We start from the raw sequence: 23,220 nt of genomic DNA, 5'->3' as shown, positions 1-23,220 counted from the left end.
TGGTGAAAAGGCCTGTGGCATGGGGGAGGGGGTGGCTTCCGTGGGGAGAGAGCCTGGGCAGCTGAGCGAAAGGGGGGCAGCGTGAGGACGCCAAGGAGAAGTTGGCAGGTGGTGCCCAAGAGAAAATATTCCAGCTCCCCAGGAGCCTATCTGATGGCTGTGACTTTGTCAATGGCTGGTTCTCCACCAGCCTGGCCCTTGGCCTGGCCCCCTGCTCCCCCCGCTCCCGCCCCCACCGGCCTGCGGTTTTCCTCAGTAGAGAAGCGGCGGCAGCTTCCGAGAAACCCCACCAAGACTTTCCTGTCAGGGCAACTCCAAGTTCCTCTTACTGAGGAAGGGGAAGTGGTGGAGTTTCTCCTAAGGGGTTTCAGTTTCTTTCTAAGAAGCCGGAGTGTCCCAACTCCAGGGCGCTCGGCGGAGGCAGATGTTAAAGGGACAGAGCTTTGGCTCCGGGGGCTTTCCCACATGGGTTCCAACCAAAGTGCATTTGTTGGGGCCTGGTATCGGAAGTTCCAGAAGAGGAAACCGAGGACGTGTGTTTCGCAGGCCCTTTCCCACGGCCCCGCCTTTCTTCCTCTCCAGGGACACAACCCCAAGCCCCCTCGCCGCTCCCACCGTCAGGCACAAACTGTGGCCTGCCTTCCCTCAGGGACACCAGGGTAGGAAACTTATTTCTTCAACCCTCGAAGCCAACTTCTTCTGAGCCCTGCCTCCTCGGGGCCCGGCCGGGCAACTGAAAATCCGGCCCAGATGAAGAACTGACTCCAGCTTAAGGCTGATGCCTGTCCAGGGGATGTGCCCATTTTGGAGGGCCCCCTGTTTCATAAGGACAAACTGCGGGAGCCCAGAGAACTGACAGCAGCCTTCTTACGAAGACGCCCTGGCTTGGGGGTGAAGTAAAAGCCCTTCGCATTATTCGAACAATAGCCACCATTGATAGGGAGCGCTTACTGTGTGCCAAGCATTTTGCATGAATTTCCTCCTGTATTACCCACAATGACCCCCTGACGAAGACACAATCATGATCCCTGAAGTCGAGCCACCTGCCCAGCTCACAGCCCAGGAGCCCATTCTTCCCAGTAGACCTCTTCTCAGAAGGGGGTGGGGTGGGGAGGAAGAGTAACAGACCCCCAGAGGAGCTGGCTGGGAAGGTCTGACCTCTGGTATCGCAAAGCTTCTCACCACAGCCTGAGCCTCTCTGAGAGGTCGAGAGCAAGCCGTCCAGTTAAAACTGCCTTCCCAGAGCCAACATGGCCGGGGCTGTCCCCAGGGTGGGAGGAACTCCCGTGGCCTCTTTTATTTTCCTCTCACGGGCATCGCTCTTTGCCAATACATACGTTACGGGGACAGTGGGGGGATTCCCCCGAACCGTGATGCTCTTCCGTTCAAAAACATTTGCCTGGAGGGCCGCTGCGGCGTGACAAGGAAACACACAGCTGCTGGTGGCGGAAGGGCCTGACTCAAACGAAAGAGGACCCTCAGCGGGTGGCCAGGTTTCATCAATAAAGATACAGGAGGCCCACTTAAATTTGAATTTCAGATAAACAACAACATTCGGGATATCCTGACACTAAAAAAAAAAATTGTTGTTTCTCTGAAATTCAAATTTAACTGGGCATCCTGTTTTGTGTCTAGCAACCCCAGACCCTCAGCACCTGGGGCAAAGCCTTCCCCAAGGTCCCAGCGGGGTGCTGTTGAGAGAGAGAGAGACATACAGCACAGCTGGGAGAAAAACACTGACCTGGGCGGAAAGCAAACCTGGGATTGTCAATGGTCAGAGAAGGGTGGAAACACACTGCTTACAGTGTGAGCAATCTCAAAATCTCCCTCTCAACCTAGGGCCGAGTGCTGCGTTCGAGATCCACCAAAATGCACGGGTGCTCCGGGAGAAGACTCTCTTTCCTCTGGGCCCCGGTTTTCTCATCTCTGTAATGGGGGGAGGTTTGGATGCCATGATGGCTAAGGATTTCCTAGCCCTTGGCTTTTCCAGCCCAGGGGAAATCTGCTGGAAGCAAGGGGAGGTGCCAGCTCGCCAAGGAACAAGTTTAAAGAGGAGGAAGATGCTTGGAAAAGGGCGGCCCTCTTACCCTACAGCCCCGGAAGGAGATTGGGGCATTGGGACTGGACATTGGGTGCCTGGGGGCTCCTCCTGGGTCGGGCACACCCAGTACCCACTGGACCTCCTTAGAAGGGGCCCTAGGGACCCCCCACAGCTGCATCAATCGCTACGGTGCCCAGGACCAGCCAGCTTTTCAAACATCCACGGAGACACTTGAGCCACAGGGGGGGCCGGTTACTAGCTTCCAAGCAAGAAGAGCATATTATAAAGACGAAACGATTAAATGTCTACAAAAGGTTAACTAGACAATTGCGACTCAGCTTCTATAGTTTATGCAGATGATACGTGACGTGGCCAGTGGGTGGATCTGAGTACTTCTGAGGGACGTGGCCTTTGAGAGGAAGAATGCCCAGAGGCCTTTAAAGCCCCACAAAGGGCAGTCTCTGGGATGTGGTGACCACGCATTCCCTCCAGACCAGCAACCGTATTCCAGGATCTGATGGCAGCGTGGGGTGAACTTCAGCAGCCAGAATCTCTGGGCAGACAGGTGGTGGGCAGGTCTGGGAAGGGCCCCTCCGAAAGGACTGTCAGGGTCCCAAGTGGTCCCTGGAGAGGGGACTGGTGAGACTGTGCTGTGGCCTCAGGGCCAGGCTGCCGCTCCACGCAGGGCTGCAGCCTTGACGGGGAACTGGAGGCCATCTCTCCAGCCAGGTCCCGGGTGCACCTCGGGCCGGCAGGGCACTGGGATTACTTCTGGGCCTGCTGGAAAGGGGGGGTGCTACCGCGCGGCCAACAGCGGTGGACCTGAGCGGCTGCAGGTGCCCCAGTAATCCCCGTCAGCTCCACACCTCACAGCTGTCACCAGGAGATAAGGGTCTTCGCTGTGGACGACGGACATGTTCTCCGTCTTCCGTAAACGTGTATCTCTGGGGGATTTGGTGTGTTGGTTTGTTAGGGCTGCCGTAATAGAGTACCACCGCCAGGTGGTTTAAACACCAGAAATGAATTTTCTTGCCGTCCTGCGGCTAGAATTTTCTTACCATCCACCCCTTAGAATGAGGTGTTAGCGGGGTTGGTTGGCTTCCCTCCATGCCCATCCGTGTCCTCATCGCATCGTTTTCTAAGGACACCACCAGTCGTATTGGATTGGGGCCCACCCATCTGACCTCATTTTACCTTGATTGCCTCTTTATTTATTTATTTTAAACTTTATTTTTTTATTTTGAGAGAGAGAGAGAGAAAGAGAAAAAGAGCATACGTGGGGGAAGGATAGAGAGAGAAGGAGAGACAGAATCCCAAGCAGGCTCCGCGCTGTCAGCACGGAGCCCCGACGTGAGGCTCGAACCCGCAAACCGTGAGATCATGACCTGCGCGGAAACTAAGAGTCGGATGCTTCACCGACTGAGCCACCCGGGCGCCCCAACACTTGGCGATTTTTAACCTACGGTGGACGTGAAAACAGTGTGCTCAATGTGCTGACTCTGGAAATGGAGTTTGGAGACTCGTCTCAAGATCACAGCTCAGTGATGACCACCTTCCTCTAGAGATCCTGGGACCTCCTCTGCCTACCAGTTTTGATCAGGAGTAGTTTGAGGACAGCTTCCAGATGCGGCCCCCACTGGACAGCGGGCTGGGAAGGCGTCAACGTCGTGACCAGATTCGAGGACTTCTTAGCAGGGTGGGCTGCTTTCTCTACCCGATGAAGGTCCGGCGATCTTTGCCCTTGAAGAACTGTCCTCTTTAAAAAACAAAGTTGCGAATTCTCTACCCAGAGCTGCTATTTATAGGATCATCCATGAATCTTTACAAAAAAAACAATAGAGAGACAAACTTTTAGCCTTTGTATTTTTCCGAAAGTAGCACATGTTTGTTTTTGAAAACACAGATGAAAAAGGAGAAAACAAAATTAACGAGTCAGACCTCCCAGAGATTACCACTGTTAACATTTCTCAATCTGTATCTATCCATGTGTCTTGATCTACACCTCCCTCTATGTTTGTATGGTTACATTTACTTTAAAGATAAGATTAAGTGGTACCATTTCATAACTTCTTATCAATTACTATATCATGATCGCTGATCGCTTCACCGGGCACAGAATTGTTCTCTCCGGCACCATTTTCTTTTCTTTTCTTTTCTTTTCTTTTCTTTTCTCTTCTTTTCTTTTTTTTCTTTTTTCTTCTCTTCTCTTTTCTTTTCTTTTTCCTTTTCTCTTCTCTTTTCTTTTCTTTTCTTTTTTCTTTTCTTTTCTTTCCTTTCCTTTCCTCTCCTTTTCTTTTCTTCTCTTCTCTTTTCTTTTTCCTTTCCTTTCCTTTTCTTTCCTTTCCTTTCCTTTCCTTTCCTTTTCTTGTCTTTTCAGAGAGAGAGCATGCAAGCAGCAGAGGGGGCAGAGGGAAAGAGAGAGAGAGAGAAAGAGAGAGAGGATCCCAAGCAGGCTCTGAGCTAAGCAGGGAGGCTCCCACGACCCTGGGACTATGACCAACTGGAAATCAAGAGTTGGACACTCAACCGACTGAGCTACCCAGGTGCCCCTCCACCACCATTTGTGATGGTGGCACAGTATGAGAGTGGCATAAGCTATTCAATAAACTTCCTATTGCTGACTACTTGGGTTGTTTACCATTTGCATGTATTAAAGTTTATTTTTACAAGCAACCTCTACACCCGACATGGGGCTTGAACTCACGACCCCAAGACCAAGAATCACATGCTCCTCCAACTGAACCAGCCAGGAGCCCCACCATTTTCACGATAGTAAATGAAGTGACAGCACCCTCACAGCTAAATCTTTGCCATGATTATTTACTAAGGATAAATTCCTAGAAGTGAAACTTCTGTGTTGAAGAGAAAGCACTACTTAAACATTTTAAACTTTTTTTTTTTTGGATATATTCATAAGGTTCAAATTTCAAAGGCATTTCCCCACCTCTGTTCTCGAGATATTTTGCATGTATATAAATTATACATATGTATATAGTATATGTGTATGTATATATACACACACAAGTATAAAATACAGGTGTATTCTCTATACACCTATAGAGAATACATAGGTATTCTCTATGTATAGAGAATTTTTCACAAATGGTACCATCCTCTATATAGTATTTTGCACTTTGCATTTTTCACCTAACATATTATCTTGGAGGACTTCCCATGTCAGTACCTAAAGAGCTTCTTCAGGGTGTCTGGGTGGCTCAGTCAGGTAAGGGTCTGACTTGGGCTTAGGTCATCATCTCGCGGTCCGTGAGTTCAAGCCACGCTTCTGGCTCTGTGCTTATAGCTCAGAGCAGCCTGGGGCCTGCTTTGGATTCTGTGCGTCCCTCTATCTCTGCCCCTCCCCCCACTCACGCTCTGTCTCTCTCTCCCTCTCAAAAATAAATAAACATTAAAATTTTTTTTTTTTAAAAAGGGGGCTTCTTCATTTTTTTTTAACAACTGAGTAGTATTTCATTGTAGGCATGTGCTATAATCAAGTCCCCTCTTGATGAACATATAGGTTGTTGTATTAATTATATATGGCTGTATAACAAATCACCCCAAAACATAGCGACAAAAGACAAGAAAAATTTATTTTCTCTTAGGTTTTCTGTCGATCAGAACTTTGAGAAGGACTGAGCTGGATGGTTCTCACTTGCGGTCTTTCAGGAGGCCACGGTCAGATGTTGGCTGGGGCTGCAGTCCTCTGAAGGAAGGTCCATTTCTGAAGTTACTCACTCATGTAACCGGCAAAGTAGTTCCAGCTGAGGGCTGGCTGCCTCAGTTCCTCTAAGGATGGACCTAAGGAGCTGCTTAGCGCATCCTGGTGACATGGCAGCTGACTTTCGCAACGTGAGTCTGGCCAAGGAGCCAAGGTGGAAGCTGCAATGCCTTTTACAACCTAGCCTTGTGAAGTCACACCCTTTCACTGTATTCTATTGTATTCTTTTTTTTTTAATTTTTTTTTTCAACGTTTATTTATTTTTGGGACAGAGAGAGACAGAGCATGAACGGGGGAGGGGCAGAGAGAGAGGGAGACACAGAATCGGAAACAGGCTCCAGGCTCCAGGCTCCGAGCCATCAGCCCAGAGTCCGACGCGGGGCTCGAACTCCCGGACCGCGAGATCGTGACCTGGCTGAAGTCGGACGCTTAACCGACTGCGCCACCCAGGCGCCCCGGTGAATACATTTTAAAGACCTTTGATATGGATTACCATATTCCCTCTGGAAAGTTGTACCAATTTGGCCTCCCACTAGTGGCGTTTGGGAAAGCCCATTTCTTCGCATCCTTGCGACTACATAGCTTATCTTTTAAAAATCTTTGCCAATTTGATATGTAAGAAATGGTACCTCATTGTTGTAAAATATTCTTATTAAGAAAGTGAAAGACCTAATTTTGAGCATCACTATCTGTTGGGGCTGCCATAACAACCTAAGTTTATTTTCTCATAGTTCTGGAGCCTGTGAGTCTGTGATTAAGGTGTCAGCAGGGCTTGGTTTCTCTTGAGGCCCCCCTCCTTGACTTGCAGTCAACTTCTCTCTATGTCCTCCCTTGACTTATTCCCTGCGTATATCATCCCTGATGTCTCTTCCTCTTTTTATAAGTTCTATTGGATTGGGGCTCACTTTTTTAATTTTTTATTTATTTTTTAGAGACAGAGAGAGAGAATGCATGCACGAGTGGGAGAGAGGGGCGGACGGACAGAGGGAGGGAGGGACAGAGGGGAGAGAGAGAGAGAGAGAGAGAGAGAGAGAGAGAGAGAGAATCTCAAGCGGGCTCCTCCACTTAGTGTGGAGCCCGGTGTGGGGCTTGATCCCACAACCCTGGGATCATGACCTGAGCCATAATCAGGAGTTGGATGCTCAACAGACTGAACCACCCAGGTGCCCTCAGGGCTCACTCTTATGACCTCATTTAATTTTAATTAGCTCTTTAAAAGCCCTGTTTCCAAATACAGTCACCTGGGGGGATTAGGGTTTCAACAGATGAATTTGGCAGTGGGGGGACACAATTTAGTCCATAATAGTATCCCTACTGACTTGCTGAGTAATCAGTAATCCTGGGACAGTAATATATCTTTCTGTGCCTCAGTCTCCTCACACATTTAATGAAGATATGGCACATTCATTCTTCCTCTTCCTCACTGGATTGTCATGACATTAAATTAAATAGTACATGGGAAGATGAACATAATTATTAACACGTAAGATACTTGTAATTCTGGGTCTCACAATTCTGAGTTTGCCTAACAGGAGAGACCCTTTGTAGACTCACATAGTAAATTCATAGGGTAAAGGGATGTATAAGCTATCTGATGCTGTGTAACAAACCATCCCAAAACTGAATGACTTTCTTGCAGGTCTGTGAGTTGGCTGGGTGGTTCTTCTTCTGGTCTTATTTGTGTAGCTGCAGTCTGCTTACTGCTCAGCTCACTTGGGTGGTCTAGACCTGCTGGGCTGGGATGCCTAAACCTTTCTCTCCCTGGGGTCTTTCATGCTGGGCTTCTTCACATGATACTAGAAACATTCCAAAAGACAGGGGTGGGGCTAATTCCGTTGGGGGCCGTTATTGTAACAATGCTCCACAAAGTCCATACGGTGGGTCAGCATGTCCCACACATGCACCTAGAGACCAATGAGCTATGGCCTCACTCTTGGCAACAATCTGGTGCCTGCCAACTTGTTTCTAACTCTGTGCTCAGCCAGTCCAGCTCCAAAGCTCTGCCCATTGGCTGTGTCTTTGGTTTGGGGCCCTGTGTATGCTCTTTGGCCTTGCTGCTGCATCTGAAGACTTTGATTTGGATTATCTTTTAAACTTTTTTTTAACGTTTATTTATTTATTTTTGAGAGAGTGTGTGAGCAGGAGAGGGGCAGAGAAAGAGGGAGACAGAGAACCTCAAGCAGGCTCCGTGCTGTCAGCCCAGGGCCCAATGAAGGGCTTGAACCTCTGAACAGTGAGTTCATAACCTGAGCCAAAAACAAGAGTCAGATGGTTAACTGACTGGGCGACCTAGGCACCCCTGGATTATCTCCTAGCCTTCCTGCTCCTGACCGCACCCTACTCTGCTTCCTGGAACTCCCAGCCCAGCCCAGCACCCTCCGCTGCACCTTTAGCTGACCTGCTGTCTCCCCTGGGGAAGTTTATATACCACCAGAGGATTCTCTTGACCAATTCCTGGAAAACTGCTTAATGCATCTGAAAGTACAAAATATTTCTTTTCCCTTTTATTCACCCCAAACTAATAAGCTCCAATAATGCAGGCCTTTGAGAAATTCCACAATTTGTGTTCCACATTTTAGTCACTTTGTGTGTGTGTGTGTCTTTGTTTTGTTTGGTTTTGGTTTTTTGGTCTCTCACACATGTCCTTTAGAACTCATGAATTATTAACTCTTTTGCACTGTTGGTGTGGTGGGAATGCAAACTGGTGCAGCTGCTCTGGAAAACAGTATCGAGGTTCCTCAAAAAACTAAAAATAGAATTACCCTATGACCCAGCAATAGCACTACTAGGAATTTATCCAAAGGATACAGGAGTGCTGATTCATAGGGGCACATGTACCCCAATGTTTATTAACAGCGCTATCAACAATAACCAAATTACGGAAAGAGCCCAAATGTCCATCCACTGATGAATGGATAAAGAAGATGTGGTTTATATACACAATGGAATACTACTTGGCAATGAGAAAGAATGAAATCCTGCCATTTGCAACAGCGTGGGTGGAACTGGAGGGTATGATGCTAAGTGAAATAAATCAGTCAGAGAAAGACAGATACATGTTTTCACGCACATGTGGAATTTGAGAAACTTAACAGAAGACCGTGGGGGAGGGGAAGGGGAAAAAATAGTTTCAAACAGAGAGGGAGGCAAACCATAAGAGACTCTTAAATACAGAGAACAAACTGAGGGTTGATAGGGGAGGGGCGGGGGAGAGGAGAAAATGGGTGATGGGCATTGAGGAGGGCACTTGTTGGGATGGGCACTGGGTGTTGTATGTAAGTGATGAATCATAGGGATCTACTCCCAAAGCCACGAGCACACTGTGCACACTGTAAGCTAACTTGACAATAAATTATATTAAAAAAAAAAAAAGGAATCTCAATCAAGTAAGAAGACACTGACTCCTATAACTAAACGGCAATCCAGAGTCTAAGGGGAAAAAAAGTCAATAGAAAATCTTGTGCAGCCAATGGATTCTAAGAGACATATTCAGTTCTATGTTTCTGTTGTTCTTAAAAATCCCTGCATTGCATTCTATTTTGTGCTCTTTAACTTCTCAATAAAGTACAACTAGACTTTAAAAAAAAAAAAAAAAGAACTCATGAATTATTGAGAATATAAACGTATGATATTGTCGTTGATAGGGCTACAAAAGGAAAAGATAATACCAATAAGACCAATATACAAACCCAGGATGGTTTGGGTAGGCTGTGAAAAGTTACATGAATCATATTTGCCTAATTGAATCATTTTTTTTAAAGAAATACCTTTTAAACTTTTTAAACATTAGTTTATTATTGAGGGACAGAGAGAGACAGAGAATGAGCAGGGGAGGGGCCAAGAGATGGAGACACACAGAATCCGAAGCAGGCTCCAGGCTCCGAGCTGTCAGCACAGAGCCTGACGCGGGGCTCGAACTCACAAACCACAAGATCATGACCTGGGCTGGAGTTGGACACTCAACCGACGGAGCCACCCAGGAGCGCCCCGAATCGTATTTTTTGATGTAGTAGCAGGACTAGCTGCCTAAGGACCCTCAGAGAGCTGTAAGGCAGAGCATAGAATTATTTGATAATAGGGGCACCTGGGCGGCTCAGTCGGTTAAGCGCCCGACATTGGCTCAGGTCATGATCTTGCGGTTTAGTGAATTCGAACCCCACCTCGGGTTCTGTGCTGACAGCCTGGAGCCTGCTTCTGATTCTGTCTCCCTCTCTCTCTGTCTCTCCCCCACTTGCACTCCGTCTCTCTCTCTCTCTCAAAAATAAACATTAAAAAACATTTTTAAGAATTATTTGGTAATAAAATTTGGAGTTTATGTAAACCAAGTGTTTGTAAGGGGCAGCGTTTTGGTAAAGATACTGCCGATTGTTAAAATGATTCCAGTGCTTTAAGATGTATTAAGTTAAAAAACATAAAGAACAGGACAATTGCATACTCAAGTGCTTTTTTTGTATAAAGGAGAGAGAGAGAATATATATACTGTAACGTAACATAACACAATATAACATAACTGTGTGTGTTTGTGCGTGGGCACACCTGTCTCCTTTCTTTGGAGATATCTGTAAGAAGCCAGTAATAGCGACTCTTAGGGTAAAAAATGGCTATCTGACTGCAGGATAGAAGGGAGATTTTTCAACTTATCCTTTGCCCCTTTTGAATTTTTTTTTTTTTAATTTTTTTTTTTCAACGTTTATTTATTTTTGGGACAGAGAGAGACAGAGCATGAACGGGGGAGGGGCAGAGAGAGAGGGAGACACAGAATCGGAAACAGGCTCCAGGCTCTGAGCCATCAGCCCAGAGCCTGACGCGGGGCTCGAACTCCCAGACCGCGAGATCGTGACCTGGCTGAAGTCGGACGCTTAACCGACTGTGCCACCCAGGCGCCCCGTTGAATTTTGTACCAAAAATAAATCAATACTGTGGGAGCAGGCATTGCCTGGGGGCGGGACATGAGGGAGCCCTCCCGGGTGCTAGAAGTGGGTCCTGGGCCTCGGTCTGAGTGGTGATTATGTGCGTGAACACATGTGGAAAGTCATCAGTCCATACACTTAAGATCCGGGCGCTTTATTGTAAGTTGTATTTCCAAGAAAGTGATGTATTTTCATGAAAAAAAAATATGAAATATATTAAAAATGATTTTTGAAAGACAAATGATTTTTTTTCGAAGACCAGGATTTATTGCCTTGTTTCACAAAAGTAGATATGTTTCTGGAAAGTTTCCTTATGCCAGTTTCTATAAAACAAATTATAATTTCCAACTGGTTTCTACCATAATGTCTAAGATGTGCTCGTGGACTTCATTCCAGGGCTGGTCTTGATGTGAGGTTAAGTGCCTGCTGGAGTGAACCCTCCGCCCTCCGAGACTGTGCTCGATGGTCGTGGGAGAGAGGACAGGTGATGAGTCTCCCTGAAAAGCCTGGGAAATAGGGGCCCAGCAGAGAATAAAGGAGGAGAAGTCACTCCCCGAGCACCTCCGCCTCCGAGAAGGAGCTTACTGGGCGCCACACGCACTGGGCCCACTGAGGCAGAGAACCCTTCCGAGAAGCCGGAGAGAACATGAAAATGGGAAAGGAGAACCGTATGCTAATCATCCACTCGTGTCCTCAGCCCTTTACGGCCTTTGAAGCCCTTTTACACCCATGATATCTTTTGACCCTGAAACAAGCCTATTAATGCGCAGTGCACGTGTCGGTCATCCTGTTTTATGAATGAGGAAGGAAGCTGGGGCCTGCAGAATGAAGTCACAAGGGGGTGACAGAACCAGGACTCAACATCATGTTTTTAAAATTCGAAATCTGATGTGCTTCTTGCTGCTTCCCAGAGAGGTCACAGAGCCTCTATGACCAGTTCTGCTTCCCCACCGTGTGATGTGGGGCAAGTGGCCGAATCTCTCTGCGCCTCCTTATTCTCGTCTGTACAATGGACTCGTGTAAGGATTAAATGAGCTGATATGTGGAAAGCACACAGTAAGTGCTCTTTAAACGTTAGCTCTTGGGAGGACGCCTGGGTGGCTCATTCGGTTAAGCGTCCAACTTCAGCTCAGGTCATGATCTCACGGTCCAGGAGTTCGAGCCCCGCGTCGGGCTCTGGGCTGACAGCTCGGAGCCTGGAGCCTGCTTCGGGTTCTGTGTGTCCCTCTCTCTCCGCCCCTCCCCCACTCACACTCTGTCTCTGTGTCTCAAAAAATGAATAATGATCGGGCATCTGGGCCACCCTTGAGGGCTGTAAGCTCAAGACATGGGCAGGTGGGCTCAGGGTGCCAGGCTGGGTGTCCCATGGCGAAAATGAACAGCCAGCTCTTTTTTCAGGGGGCGGAGGGGTGAGAGGGGCCGATTTGCCGATTTCCATGGTGAGTTCTCCCACTGTGACCAGTTTCAGAGAGGAGCGGGGCCCTGGGGTCCAGCCATGGGAGAGAGGCAAGGGATGAGGCCACAGTCAGAGTTAGGAGCATCTCGTCCTGGTCCCTGAGAGAGTCCACAGGAGTGCCACGTGGCCTTGCACACGTCATTTCACGTCTTTGACCTCCAGGCGCCTCAGTGGAAGAAAAAGAGCACGTGGCCTGACCGAGCTAGTGTGAATCCAGGCCAGAGGATAGGTTTTGAGCACTCGCTCAAAACATAAGAGAGTCCTAGAACTCTTTTATGAAGAGTCTATAGAGCTCCCTCTGCCAAGTTCTGGGGTGCAGGGATGAATAAAAGAGGGTCAGTGCTGGGGAAGGGCAGGCGTGAAGGTTCTAGAACTGCATCAGTGTGGCCATAGCAACGATTAGTAAGTACGGTGACCGCCTTGCCGTATCTGAGCCACACAATTCATCCCAACGGTCCGAGGACGGACTGTGGGCCAGAGGCTGGGAAACATGGTGAACAAGAGACAAAGTCCCTGCCCTCCAGGAACTTACATTTTCAGTGGTGGAGATAGATACCAGTCTTAATGCAAACTGGATAGAACAGTACAGCGTTGGTGTGATTGAAGGAGCGAAGCGGTGTCGAGAGATGACCGGCTCAGGAACCGGTCCTGCCCTTTCGGAGTGAGCTGTCTATCGGAATCACCATCAAGCTTTAAAAGTCTGATGCCACAGCCCCAGCCAAACTCAGGGCTTCTTATTTGAGCTTGGGGTGCAGCCTGGGCATCGGGAGTGTTTCAAAAGATTCCCAAGTGATTTTAATGACCTAGACACTGAGCTCCCTTAGAGCCAGGACTTTGATTTTTTTTTTCAACTTTTTATCCCCGGATCCTCCAGAAATACGGGCATCACAGCATAAGGAGGCAGACAGAGCAGGAGGAAAGAGCTGATACCTGTGAATGCCTGTAATAATCACGGGTGGCCCGTCACTGTTCTGAATGCCGGACATGTATCCATTCAGTTGACACGTCAGTCCCTAGAGAGGTAGGACCATGGTTATCCCTCCTTTGACAGGTGAGGAAACCCCCACACGGAGTGGCGAAGCCTCGCCCAAGACAACGCAGCCCGTAAGTGGCAGAGCTGTGTGGTGGCCCGGACCCATTAATCCCTGGGAGATACTGCCCCCTAGTGCTAGCTGGGGTCAGACTTTGGAATCCGGTGGGCCTGGGTCTGAACTTGAATACATTCGTTACTCCCCGGCTGGGTGACCACGGACAGGTTATTCAGTCTTGCTCATCCGTAAAACGTGGTCACTTGAAACAATGCCAAAAGGCCGTTACGGAATGAAGTGAGATGATGCGGGCCGAGTGCTCACCACATCGTAAAATAATAACGCCAGCAATGACGAACACAGGCAGAAATGAATGAGTGAATGAATGAATGCCATTCCTGGAGCCCCAGCGTGCTGGCAGCAACGCCACCTCCTTGTGCCTGCGGAAGGGAGATTTCCCAGAAGGGGAGGCCTTCCAGGTGACTCGGGGTCCACCGGGCCCTCCAGAGATGCCCTCGCCCTGACACCCGCCAGCCTTCTCTCTTCCCTCTGAGTTCTCCCGCCAGGGTGGGGGTGCATGGGCACCAGAGCTCCCAGACTGCTGGGGAACCTCCAGCTTTTTAGAGGTAGGGACCTTTCGCAGAAGAAATTCAAAGCCCTCGGAGCCTCTGCCGCCCGACAGCCGGAGCCTGGGATGCACAGTGTCAGCGAGTGAGGAATCCAGGGTGAGGAGATGCCGGGAGAGGTCAAAGGCTGCCCGGGTCACAGGGGGCCATTTGGGCTCCCAGGGGACAACCCTCTCAGTGTCCATGGCTCTCCGGTGGGACCGCCGAGTTCTGCCAAGTCCAGGCCCTCCCCTACCCTCTGGTCCTTCCACATTTCCATGACCCTAACAAGTGGCCTAACAAGTGATCCCCTTCTCACTGGATGCTCCCAGGTAGTGCTTCCCTGAGGCCACTCAGCCCCTGGGCTCTGGCACTGATGTCTTAGCAACCCTGCGTAGCAGGTTGGGCCCCTGGAGAAGAACAGGTGAGTCTTCCTTTGTTCCTTCCTTTATGTTCCTCTTAACATGGGAAACCACTTTTGTCCTTGGGATTATAGAAGTGATATGCGATAGTGAAAAAAATCCAAATCCACAGAAGCACCTAAAGAAGAAAGCAAATCATCTACTCCTGCAGTATATTGGGTAGCCCTTAAAAGATGGTGCAGATACAAAACGTCTCCATCCAAGCAGGACTGGAATGTTCCACCGCACAATGGTTGGGAATGCTGCCTCCGCTACCCCATGTTATGTGCCCACAAACAAATTATTCAACCAATGAAGCCGTGGTTTTCTCATCTGTAAAATGAGGATCCAAATTAGCACCTACTTCTAATATTATTCAGAATCAGGGGCGCCTGGGTGGCTCAGTCAGTTGAGCATCCGATTTCAGCTCAGGTCGTGATCTCAAGGTTGGTGGTTTCGAGCCCCACATGGGTCTTTGGGCTGATGGGTGCGGAGCCTGCTTGGGATTCTCTGTCTCCCTCTCTCTCTCTGCCTCTCCTCCGCTCACACGCTCTCTTTCTTTCTCAAAAACAAATAAACATTAAAAAAAAAAAGGAGAAAACAGAAGAATCGAATGAAATAATCGCCTCCCAGGCCTTAGCACAGTGCTTGACACACAGTGAGCGTTTAAAAGTGTTCGATCCTTCTGTGGTTGTTCCTTGCTTAACGCATCCCGGCGGTCTTCCCAAGGCAGCACATTAACATTTAAGCCTTCCCTTCCAACAGCCGCATGGTTCGCTGCATGGATACAGCAGTTTGTCTGAGTCCCTCTGGATGGGCATAAGTTTATGGGCAAAGGTCTCCCCATTTGGATGGGTTATTTCTGTAGTCCTCAGTTTGGGAGAACTATTGTAAATCATATCCATGAATCTTGTCGCACTGGCCTGTCTCCTTGCGGTAAATTCTCAGAATTGTAAACGTAGGTCAAAAGGTTAAAATGTTGGGATGTGCAGGGCTCAGGACTTGGACCTCTTCCTTCTGTTTCACGCATGCTTTGATAGTCTTTTTTTTTTTTTTTTAAGTTTATTTACTTATTTTGAGACAGAGAGAGACAGGATGTGTGCACAAGAGGGGGGGGGCACAGAGAGTAAGAGAGAGAATCCCAAGCATGTTCTGCGATGTTAGCGCAGATCCCAACTTGGGGCTCGAACTCACCAACTGTGAGATCATGACCTGAGCTGAAATCAAGAGTCGGACGCTCAACCGCCTGAGCCACTCAGGCGCCCCTGTTTGATGTACACTTTGACCCCCATCTCTGGGTTGACAGCTCCCACGTTTGCATCCCCAGTCCAGACCTGGTACCCGGGCTCAGGCACGCCACCACTGGATGTGGCCAGGAGTGGGTGCCTCAGCTATGACTTGTCCACGTCAGAGATCTGATGTGCTGCTGCCCCCTGACCCGCTGCCTCCACGGCTTTCTTATCTCAGTCAACAGGAGCTCCGTCCTCCACGCTGTCAGGTCAGAGGTCTCACTCAGTGTCACCTTTGGCTCCTTCCGCCTCTCTCACCACGTTCACCCTGTGAGGGAATCTCTGCTCTACCTTCAGAATAAATCCAGAATCCAGTCCCTTCTCATCGCCTCTCTCACGGGGGGGTTGGTGTCACAGCCTCTAAACTGTTTCCACCCTTGCCACATTCAGTCTGTCACAACAAGCAGCAGGGGGGAGTCTGTTAAATCAGATGCCCCGCCCCCTAACGACTCTCCATCTCACTCAGCCCTTGGAGGGCCCCCACATCTGCCTCCCCTGACCTCACCTTTAGTTTAGGGATGATCTGACTATGATCTGATGTCTTCTCTTAGTTCCTTCCTGCCCACTCTGCTCCAGACATCCTGACCTCCTCACTGTTCTTCACATGTGCCAGGCAGGCTCCCACCTCAGGACCTTGGCACTTGCTGTTCCTTCCACCCGGAATGCTCTTCCCTCTGATATCTGTGTGGCTCCCTTCCTCATTTCTTTCCTTAAGGATTTTTTTTAAATGTATTCTTAATGTTTATTTATTTTTGAGACAGAGAGAGAGAGAGAACACGATCAGGGGAGGGGCAGAGAGAGAGGGAGACACAGAATCTGAAGCAGCCTCCAGGCTCTGAGCCATCAGCCCAGAGCCCGACGCGGGGCTCGAACTCACGGACCGTGAGATCGTGACCTGAGCCGAAGTCGGACGCTTAACCGACTGAACCATCCAGGCATCCCTTCTTTGGTATTTTTTAAAGGTCCCCAAGTGATGCTAATGTACAGCCCAGGCTGAGAACCATACTGGTGACCAACAGTCCTGGGTTATCTGGGACTTTCCAGGTCTTAGCGCTGTTAAGTCCTATGTCCCCAGCACCACCTCAGCCCTTGAGCAAACAGGGATGCTCAGTTACCCCCTCCCCAAAGGAACAAATCCACGTTTTCTGAATTCCAAGTCAAGACACACGGTCTGGGCACTGACGACTGGAAATCAGTCGTTTGTTTGTTTTTTAAAGTTTATTTATATTTTTAAGTAATCCCCACACCCAACATGGGGCTCAAATTTACACCCCCGAGATCGAGGGTCGCATGCTCTACAGACTGAGCCAGCCAGGCGCCCCTGGAAATCAGCTATTTGAAAGATCAGCTTGGAACCGTGGATGACAGAGGTCGCAGGGTCAGCCCGTGCCGGGAGCCGGACTCTGAAGGGGAGAGTGGCCAGCTGTGGGTCAGTCAGACAGGTCCCCATCATCGGGCCTCCCGGGGCTCCAGCCGCTGGCCGCCCGCTCCACGGCCTTCACCCAGCGGTCCCTCAGCTCCTCGGTTTCAGCCTTGAAAGTGTAGAGCTGGCCTGACTGTTGCAGCTGGAAGAGCCGGGGGTCTGCCTGGGTCCCAGCAGTCACCTGGTAGCCCAGCAGCGGGATGGAGGTGTGAGCCCGCATGTCCTGGGAGGGGAGGAGAGAGCCATGGGCCGCCGTCTTTCTGTTCAGCCCCAATGCCTCAGACAGCCGATTTGAAGGTGATAGCCACGTCCCCACCTCTCACTTCCCAAACACCCACGAAGCAGGTGGACTGCCGGGAGGGCATCCAGGAAGAAGAGGACTGGCTGCCCGCTGGACAGAGTCTGGGCCCAGCTCTGACAGCCACTAACCCTGACGCGAGGGAAGCATGTCCTCACTGGGGCTCAGTTTCCTCCTCGGGCACATGGGGCCAACAATACCCACCCCATACACACATGAACTGCGAGAAGGCCAAGGTCTGGGAGGCGGGCGCTGGCATTACCTGAGGGGCAGCGTAGATGTAGAGGACGAGGGGGTCATCCTGGGGGATCACGCACCAACCCCGGGGGCCGCTCTTGCCCCACTTGTCCCCGACCAGCTGCAGGAAGCTGCACATTAGGCTCTGCTCCGACCCTGCCGCAGACCCTTTCTACAACCAGAGACAGAGGCTGTCAGGGAACAGAGCGCCCACTCTGTGACAGACGCTGGTTTGGGGGCTTTGACAATCACTATTTCGCAGCCTTGCGGCAACGCTGTAAGGAAGGGTTGCTCGTCCCTGAGCCTCAGAGAGGTCCCGTCGCGGGCCTGTGGTCACATAGCTGGCCGGTGGCAGGGCTGCGGTCCAAACCCGGCCAGCCGGAGCTTGGGGCAGGTGCCAGGAGGGGCTTCTCACCTGCGAGTTGCCCCAGGGAACAGAATGGGGGCCTGAGAAGGGAGTGGGCCTGTGGCCTAGCGGGCAGGGAAGGCACGAGCAGGGAGTGGGGAAAACTGGAAAGCGGGCAGAGGTCCACGGAAGGGAACCACCTTGAAACCTGGGAGCTGTGTTCAGCTGGAATGGGGGGAAGGGGTCTTCTCCCACCTCCCTGGGACGGTGGGATGTCAACCTGGCCTTCAACCAGGCAGAGGGGCAGTGGTGGCCAGTGTCTGGGCTGGGGAACATTGTGGCAGGAAGTGAACGCGGCTCGTGCCCCACAGGTGTCGACTGGCAGGGAGGGAGCAGCTTGGGGAGCATCTGTGGGTGTGGAGAGTGGCTCCACCAGCCCCAAGGCAGCAGAGAGAACATACGTGGCAGAGGCCAGACAGCTGGCTCCTAACTTGCTGGGTGACCTCGGATAAGCTGCCTCTCTGGGCCTGGGTCTCCATGGGACAGGTCCCTGAAGTCCCTTCCACTTAGAATGGAGTTTCCAGTCTGCCTCTTTCCAGAAGTGGGACCCTGACCTGCAGCCTCAGTCTTCCCATCTGTGAAATGGGATCAGAGACACCGGCCCTCTTCACCTCCGGAGACTTCCGGGGCAGGGCATGGGCATACAGACAGGAACTGTGCGGAGAGGTCGTTGTGATTATTGGATGGGGCCAGAGGACAGGTGGAGAGTCCGGATGACAGCCTAGAGCCAAAGGTTGCTTCCGTTTGGTGACAGGCCCAGCTCTGTTTGCGGGGGAAGGGGAGGGGTGCCCAGGGGCAGAGAGGAGGATGGGAAATGTGACCGCAGCTGGCTTGTTCCTTTGCACCGAGGACGGTGCCAGCACGTGGCGGGCGCCTGCACACGGCTGCTGGGTGGAGATCCTTGGCCCTCACCTCCAGGATGCCCCGCCTCCTGTCCTCCTTGTCCTCGGGGAGCACGCTGCCGGTGAGGAAGGTGTAGCAGTGGAAGCAGACTCTGTTGGGCCTGTTGTCATCGTATTTGAGCTCAGCCCGGTAGTCGGAGCACTTGGCACACACCACCTGGGGGGTGAGGCAGGGGAGGACCGCGTCTGTACCCAGGCCTGGGGGGCGGGGGCATGAGAGCAACCAGGGACAGGAGGAAGACAGAGCAAGCTCCGGGAGAGGGATGGAGGCAGAGACAGGTGGTCCCCTGTGCTGGCAGAAGCCCCGGGGCCTGGAGGCCACGGCACGGGGGAGGGGAGAGCTCAGGCTCTGGGCTCCCCCAGCCGGGGGCTCGAAGGCAGGTGCCCACTGCAGGTGCCTCTTGATTCCCCCTTCGTAAGGGCGGCTGTGAATCCCAGGGGCTTCCCTGCACACACGGCTGCACCTAATCGCTTCTCCAAGCTCTCTCTCCCCTCAGCATCTCACCTGGTTCTCCCACCGCCCCACCAGGTGGAAGCGCTGGGGCTGTCATCCCCTCCCGACAGCAAGGGACTTGCCGAGGGCCACTTGGCTGGCCCTCCACATACGGGACAGGTATTTAAAGCCCCATGGTTAAGCTTTAGGATTCGTGCACATTTTGCATTCCACTCAATCCTACAGTCAAGCATGTTTTCATAGAAAAATAACGGGCTGAGGTTAACGTCAGTTAAGCATCTGACGTCAGCTCAGATCACATGATCTCACGGTTTGTGGGTTCGAGCCCCGCGTCGGACTCTGTGCTGACAGCTCAGAGCCTGGAGCTTGCCTCGGATTCTGTGTCTCCCTCTCTCTCTGCCCCCCCCACCCCGCCTGCTCACGCTCCATCTCTCTCTCTCAAAAATAAATGAACGTTAAAAAACTTAAAAATAAAAAAAAAATAAAAAAAAAGATGAGCTGGTCGTTCTTGCCAGGAAGACCCAGCATGTGTACTCTGTGGAGCGGGGCCCGCCCCAAGCCCAGCCCAGAGAAAGCCCCCAGACAGGCCAATGTGGGTCATGCTGGGGAGGCCAGGAGAAAGAGGCATGACAAGAATCAGAGAGAAACATGGGTGCTGCGGGATGTAACTTCCAGGAAGACTGGGGTGTCACGCTGAGCCCAGGATGTGGGATTGGAAGCGGGGGCCAAAACACAGAGACGAGGGGGCTCGTCTGGGTGCCCAGCACAGCACGTGGCCCGGGCCCCACAGAAAGCCTGGTCCGCCCCACCCTCACCAGGATTCCCGTCTGGCAGGTGGGGAGACAGAAACTGGGCGCCCAAACCACTGAAAGAATGACTCACAGAATACAAATGTAGGTGCGGGCAAGGGAAACGCTGAAATTGGGCCAAGGGGCTCTCACGTAGCCCCACACGGGGGGGGCTTCAACGACCTTGGGAGTATTTTAATTTATTGAGATTTAAAGTGTTTACACGGTTAGTGTGTATTTATTGTCTCCTCCACCGGCTTTTTATTTTGAAAAATTTCAAACCTACAGACAAATTGAAAGAATAGCATAAGATTCTGCCCCCATCACACTCACCAATTGCTAACATTTTTGCCACATTTGCTTTATCTCTCCCTCTCTATCCATGTATTTTTTCCCTGAATCGCCTGAGTGCAAATTATAGTCCTCATGACACCGCACCTTCAAATATGTAGCTGGCATATCCTAAAAACAAGGGCATTTTCCTCCCTATTCATAACGTCATGATCATACTTGGGAAATTTAGCATCGATACAATATTACTTTCTATAGATGGCTCGTGATCAAATTTCCCCGACGTTCCCCAGAACGACCTCTGTGGCTAGTTTTGTTTTTGCCATCCACAATCCAATTAAGGATTATACATTTCATTTTTTTTTTTTTTTTGGTCAGAATGTCGTCTTTCTTCCATGTGCCTTGAAGGCGGGTACATAGGTGTTGTTATTCTTTGTGCCTCTTTGCATTTCTTGACTATTTTTAATAATTTTTGAGGAAGTACTTACAAAGTCGCAAGTGTGAATTGACACGACCCTTCTTTACAGACGTGAGTCACCAAGAACAGTAGCTAATCCCCAGATCCTGTCCATTAGGTTCCGATACAACTTGTCACTTACATCTGAACACAGGTGTGTTCCCAGTCCTAGAGATTTCCTTTGTGTCCCAATTGCCATTTAAATACATTTTGGGGACACCTCCCTGACTGGCCCCAACCTGCCAGGCTGGTCTCCTGTCCCCTGGAGGTCATTAAAGACTGAGGTTGTAAAGGGCTTCTCTGTTTGCAGAGTAAATGGAGGGGGTTGTGATGTTGACTGTCGACAGAGAACAGCTCAAGTACAGCAGGTGCTTAAAAAGCAAAGCAAAATTTGTCTCTGATAACCCTGCCGGAGCTGGTAAGAGAGTGGACAGGTTCCTTCCTCAGTCAGCTGGTGGTTGCTCCTCTGAGTGGGCCCCTCCTGAACTGCTGAGGAAGGAAAGGAGGAGAAGGAGAGGGAAGGCACTGAACCTTCTTTGTTGGGTCCTCACTACCACCCTGGAGGTAGGTGTTACAATCCCCACGGTACGAGTGAGGAAACTGAGGCACGGTGAGGAACAGAACTGACCAGGGGCTGGAGCACCGAGGGCTTGCCAGGAGAGGAGGGGACAGTTAGCCAGGGTCGGTTAAGAAGACAGGAAAGACAGGCATGGGGCTGATGAGGTGGTGGGCGCAAGGCCCGCGAGGGGCTGAGGGGTGTGGACGCCCCACCTGGAACGGGAACCCATTTCCCGGTGCTGGGTCTGGGCTCTCGGGAAATGGTGGTACAAACAGGAGCTGGCAGGGCCAGCTTTGGGGAGTGTCTTGAGCACATCGTCTGGCCTCTCTGAGCCTCGTTTCCCCATCTGCAGAACGGGGATGACGAGCCCCTGGTTCACGGGTGGGCACCGGGAGGTCCAAACACTCACATCCCTGGCTCAGAGTCGGCACCTGATGCTTCTGGGCTGCGTGGGTGGGAGCCCGCAGAGTTGGCGGGGAGGGGAGAGGGGCCCTGGGCCAGGGAGGGGAAGGCAGGGGAGGGACGGGTGGAGGCAGGGGTGATGGCGGGACGACTCACGTAGCCGCAGGCTCGGCAGTGGTGGCGGCGGCGCGTCAGGGCGTTGAAGGGCTCCTTGCAGCGCATGCACATGGTCACCATCTTGTCCCGGACCCACTGTGGCGCCCGGAGGCCCAGCTCCTCAGACTGCAGCTGTTGGGCAGTAGGGTGGGCACTCCGTGACCCCCTTCTGGCCTCTCCCTGGGACCCTCGGGCCACCTGCTCGTGACCCCCTTCTGGCCACGCCCTGGGACCCTCTGGCCACCTGCTCGTGAATCCCTTCTGGCCTCGCCCTGGGGCCCTCTGGCCACCTGCTCGTGACCCCCTTCTGGCCACGCCCTGGGACCCTCTGGCCACCTGCTTGTGACCCCCTTCTGGCCACGCCCTGGGACCCTCTGGCCATCTGCTCGTGACCCCCTTCTGGCCACGCCCTGGGACCTTCTGGCCACCTGCTCATGAATCCCTTCTGGCCACGCCCTGGGACCCTCTGGCCACCTGCTTGTGACCCCCTTCTGGCCTCCCCCTGGACCCTCTGGCCACGCCCTGGGACCCTCTGGCCACCTGCTCGTGACCCCCTTCTGGCCTCACCCTGGGGCCCTCTGGCCACCTGCTCGTGACCCCCTTCTGGCCTCGCCCTGGGGCCCTCTGGCCACCTGCTCGTGGCAGGGGTCGCGTGTGCTGTGCTTCCCAGCAGCTTCCACATGAAGCTGACCGAACTGACAGACTATATGCTAGGTCAGTCACTATTACTCCCCTTTCACAGGTGAGGAAACTGAGGCCCAGAGAGGTCAAGGGACTCAGCAAAGACACCCAGGAAGCCAGAGTTCAGAACTCAGATTAGAAATCCAGTCACAGACACTCTCCCTCTCCCCCCGACCCCCCACCTTCCCTTGGTCTTACATTCCTCAGGCACGTTCAACCCAGACCTCCGGCTAGCAGTCCGAGCTGCGTAGATGTGAAATCTTTCCTAGGGATTGTGGCATACAGAGGCTCCCAAAGGAATTTTTTGCTAATGGGAGAACCTTTGGCACCGAGTCTCTGATGTTTGGGGTGGGTGGGCTTTCCCTGGTTCCTTTGAATCACTCCTGGTGGGTGACACTCCCCTGCCCTCCGAGCCGGGCTGGGCAGAGCAAAGTGAGGGAATAAGCATGTGTGAGGCTGGTGGCTCCAGTGAGGGATATGCAAAGGCTTCACTTACCTCCTGCTCCTGGGTGTCTCCCTCCGGGCCTTGGACCGCAGCCTTGAAGGTTTCGTTCCGCTTCTCAATTTGGTCAATGGCTGCTTGGCAGGCCTGAGGGGGTACGGGAGGTGGTTGGGTGGGGGGGGGGGGGGGAAAGGGAGGGCTTGCTCATCTGTCCATCCATCCACACCGCCAACAGACATTGCTGAAAGCCTACTGGGTGCGAGGCACTGGATTCTC

At 51.6% G+C, this 23,220-nt stretch overlaps 1 protein-coding gene across 3 annotated transcripts in view; it reads right to left on the bottom strand.

The window, feature by feature from the left end:
- Positions 1-10,913: 10,913 nt before the first annotated feature.
- Positions 10,914-23,220, bottom strand: part of FGD2 (FYVE, RhoGEF and PH domain containing 2) — a 30,012-nt gene continuing 17,705 nt past the window's right edge. Inside the window, exons 12-17 of one of the 3 annotated variants that reach the window (XM_086706729.1) lie at positions 22,999-23,091; positions 21,822-21,953; positions 18,725-18,871; positions 17,432-17,578; positions 13,056-13,138; positions 10,914-11,175 (exon numbers count right to left, since the gene is read on the bottom strand). In XM_086706729.1, coding sequence (XP_086562855.1) covers positions 11,085-11,175; positions 13,056-13,138; positions 17,432-17,578; positions 18,725-18,871; positions 21,822-21,953; positions 22,999-23,091 — 693 coding nt within the window. In that variant the 3' untranslated portion in view covers positions 10,914-11,084. Of the gene's footprint in view, positions 11,176-13,055; positions 13,139-16,620; positions 17,095-17,431; positions 17,579-18,724; positions 18,872-21,821; positions 21,954-22,998; positions 23,092-23,220 lie in introns of those variants that run through there. The other 2 variants (XM_086706727.1, XM_086706728.1) reach the window with 2 other exon arrangements.

The sequence above is a fragment of the Puma concolor genome, chromosome B2 (genome assembly GCF_028749965.1).
Source record: "Puma concolor isolate L17-30 chromosome B2, mPumCon1.1.hap2, whole genome shotgun sequence".
Taxonomy (NCBI): Eukaryota; Metazoa; Chordata; class Mammalia; order Carnivora; family Felidae; genus Puma; species Puma concolor.
Note: the sequence above shows the minus strand (reverse complement) of the source record. Positions and strands in the feature narration are given on the sequence as shown.